At 43.4% G+C, this 3,814-nt stretch overlaps 1 protein-coding gene across 1 annotated transcript in view; it reads left to right on the top strand.

Annotated features, from left to right (window-relative positions):
• Positions 1–3,814, top strand: part of STXBP3 (syntaxin binding protein 3) — a 61,967-nt gene that overhangs the window by 28,599 nt on the left and 29,554 nt on the right. Inside the window, exons 4-6 of the mRNA XM_019502074.1 lie at positions 1,793–1,869; positions 2,660–2,738; positions 3,627–3,727. Of these exons, the coding sequence (XP_019357619.1) occupies positions 1,793–1,869; positions 2,660–2,738; positions 3,627–3,727 (257 nt within the window). The remainder of the gene's footprint in view (positions 1–1,792; positions 1,870–2,659; positions 2,739–3,626; positions 3,728–3,814) is intronic.

Below are 3,814 nucleotides of genomic sequence, written 5' to 3'. Positions count from 1 at the left end.
TCCCCAGTATCTTTTCATTGTGTTTTGAAATATCTAGGGTTAACAGGGAAACCATTGGAAGGATGCATGGCAGGGGTAGGCAATGTTTTTTTGGCCGGAGTGCCGAAAAACGCCGCAATGCCTACCTTGGAAGGTGCTGGAGTGCCGACATGGCAGAAAAACACAATGAGGGCAAAGGGTACATGGCAGGATGCCCTGCTTGTGCCCCTGCTTCCCAGCCTGTGCTCTGTGGTTGCCACCAGGTACCCCAGCTCTGGGTAGCTGCTGGAGTCCGGGCTGCTGCCACCCCTGCTGGGAGCTCCTGGCTGGCAGCAGCTCCCTGGAGCCAGGGCTGACTGCAGCCGGGAGGCTCCAAACAGCTGTGCCAAGCTCTGAAATCAGCTCTGCACCGGTGCTTGCAGGCGTGCCTCAGATAGCAGGCTTCCAGAACCTGGCGCAGCTGTTTGTAGCCAGCCCAGGTTCTGGACAGCTGCAGCAAGCAGTGGGCAGGCTGCAAACAGCTGCGCTGGGCTCCACAGCTCTGGCATCAGTTCCATGCTGGCAGCGACTGCACAGGCGCCTCAGGGAGAGCTGTGCTGCCCTGCTGTCTGCCCCGAGGTGCCCATGCAGTCACCAAACAGCTGCGCCAGGCTCCAGAACCCTGCCATCATCTCTGTGCCGGGAGCAGGGGAGAGACCAGGGCTGTACTACCTCAGGCCTCTCCCTCGCCACCTGCTTTGACAGGTGTTTGCATGTGTTGGTGCAGAGCTGATGCTGGAGCCTGGCACAGCTCTGGGGAGCTGCTGCCAGCCGGGATCCCAGGCTGCTCCCAGTGGGCAGCTGGAACTCTGTGAGCCCTGCTGGGAACAGCCCAGCCTCTGTCACTGGCAGCAGCTACCTGGTGTCGGGGCTGGCCGTGGCATGCCAAGCAGAATGACCTTGCATGCCATGCTCAGCATGCATACCAGGGGTTGCTGACCCCTGACATAAGGTATGTGAAACTATTGATTGTAAAAAAAAAAAAAAAAATATCCACTTAGTGCATGTGCTTACATGTGAAAATTGTTTGGCTCTTATCCAGTTTCCAAAGACAGAAGTGGCTAAAGTTCAAAATGTTTCTGGCATAATTTCCTCTATCTTTATTCTGAAAACAGGAGTAAACTTATTAAGCCAGTCATTTGCAAGATGCTCCTTAAATACTGACCCTGATTATAAACTTTCTTTGACTTCAGTGGGACTCCAGATAAGGGTGTATAGAACAGCTTGGAAAATTGAGTTCTTAATTTGGTACATAAGAGCCTTGAACCCTTTTGTCTGTTTATATATAGTCTGCTCTACCTCTGGCCCCATGAGCTTCCTCCTCTTGCCACTCCTCCCTCCCTCGCCACTGCCTCCCCCTCTCTGCTAGCTGTTGTGGGGTGGGGGTGGGGGTCACTGCCACCAGAACCCCCACCCCATTCCTGTTCCAGCTCCCTTCCCTTCCTTCCCTCTTCCCTGCCACCTCCCCCTCCCTGCTGACTGTTGTTGGGGGGACAGAGCGGGGCAGCATGGCAGCTCCCTCTCTCTCTGTCTAATGCATTGGGCCCTCAGCCAATTGGTGTGCACCATCTTGGCAGTGCATGCACAGTTGGCCCGGACCATTACAGATGGACAGACGAAGGATTTTATTATAGTAGAATGCAGTCTAGAATGCGCTCTCATTTTTGTTTCTTTTAAAAATTCTGTAGTTCAGTGCTTGTTAAAACTCCATTAACTGGTGAAGTCAAGTATCTTAAGTTACTCATTTCAAAATGTGATTCTCTGTATTTTGTAGTTGTGGAGAATGTGTATAAAAACCGTGAGCCTGTCCCACACATGAAGGCAATTTATCTCATTACTCCAACCAAAAAGGTAAGTGTTTGGAGCAAAATCCAGTGCATTCATTTACTTTGTTTTGCTTTCTTTTTTTTTAAGTCTTAACTATTCATGTGGAACTTTAAACCATTGTAGCATTATGTTGCTTAACTATTATAGTTAGTTGCAACTCTGTGTCTGTCAGTATTTGCAAACAAAATGTTATAAACATATCATGGGTAAGTAATAGCTGGGTTATGTGTACCTTTTGTGATATAGAAGCAATGTTTTCTTTCTTGGCTTCTTTCATGTGTTGCACCTATAGTTCTGACATTATTGGTGCGCGGTAGTGAATGAGATATCATTATAGCTAATGGTATAGAAAATCAAAACATTATAAGAATGCGATTTTTTTTTTTTTTTTTTTTTTAATGCAGTATTTTTTTTCGTATTTGCTCCTAACAAGCTGCCCTCCAAGCTGTTGGAAAGAGCTGCCTGAGTACTACAGAAGAAAGAGGGAAAAATATACATCTCCAATTATTGAATCACTTTCCGTATATAACATTGACTCCTATGTACAACTTTGAGAGATGAGAATATAGCTTTTTCTTGCTGTTTTTTTTGGAGCAGGGGGATAAACTATAAATCTTGTTCGTTCTTTTGCTATACGTGATCATAATTACACTATTTCTAGTTTAATTTTAATTGATGAAAAATTAAACTTTTCAAGAACCTTGGAATGAGCAAACCTTGCTTATTCTATAAGAGCAGACAGAATAGACTTTTATGATATCTTGGGTCCTTTTTTCCTTTGTAGTTAATTACAATTTAGCATTTTTATCTTAAGTCTATAGATGGACTTATAAATGACTTCATGAGTAAATCATCTAGCAAATACAAAGCAGCATATGTCTATTTCACTGACTGTAAGTATTCGTATCTAATTTGATACCTCTGGATGTGTAAATAAAAGTAATACTTTTTTCTTGCTACTGATTTTTGTCATGTACTAGTTGGTACATATGTCTAATACGCACCATCTCCAGAGAGGGGAATTTGGAAGCACAGCATCTTTATACAGGTTAAGTCTGAAACATAATTAAGCACCTAAGTCTGTCTGTCTGTCCACTGGTTCATGCTGTAAAGCAGGAGTGACCAAAATACAGCCTGTGGAGCCATGTCATGTCATCCGGGCTTCATGGCTCCCTGTGGGTCCAGAAATTTGGCAGCAAGGAACCAGATCAGGCCCAAGGATGGGCCCTGCATGCCGAACTTTAAAAAAAAAAATATATATATATAATATAACATGCTAGCTATATTTGCTTACTAGAGACTGCAGTGAAAGAAGATTTGAGCAAAATAGTGTACCTTCATCAGCCTTTCTGCAAAGAATAATGCTAACACCCAAAAAAGGTTTTTTGGGGTTTTTTTAGAGTTTCAGCTGTGATCTGAGGAAGGGCATTTTGTGCCTGAAAGCTTGTCTTAAAATCTCCAACTATGTAGCTGGTCCAATTAAAAAAAAAAAAAAACAAAACCCCAAAAACATGCAAGATCAGAATAAACATAGGAAAATTTGGCCTCAGTTCCATGAGGATCTGACTTTGGAATTCTGTAGACCAACCTAATGTTCAGATATTTAAGCCAGGGAGGTTTTTGCCTAGTCACATGCTGAAAGTTCAGACTTGAGTGTAGCAATTCACTGAAATAACTAACACTTTCAGATATATGTATGAAGTTTTTATTTTGTAAACTTATAACTAGTACTTAAAAGATAAAATGGCAATAGTTCCATAAATGTAGATCTCTTTTCCTAGATTGCCCAGACAGTCTTTTCAATAAAATGAAGTCTTCCTGCTCAAAGGCTATTAGAAGATGCAAAGAAATAAATATTTCTTTCTTCCCATATGAATCTCAGGTAAACTTCAAGTTCTTTTTCTTGGCTTAACCCCAAAAAACTGTACTGTATTTTGTTTCCAAGTGTGGAGGATTCCCCCCCCCCCGG

The sequence above is a fragment of the Gavialis gangeticus genome, unplaced genomic scaffold, assembly GCF_001723915.1.
Source record: "Gavialis gangeticus isolate Ggan-Ray unplaced genomic scaffold, GavGan_comp1, whole genome shotgun sequence".
Taxonomy (NCBI): Eukaryota; Metazoa; Chordata; order Crocodylia; family Gavialidae; genus Gavialis; species Gavialis gangeticus.
Note: the sequence above shows the minus strand (reverse complement) of the source record. Positions and strands in the feature narration are given on the sequence as shown.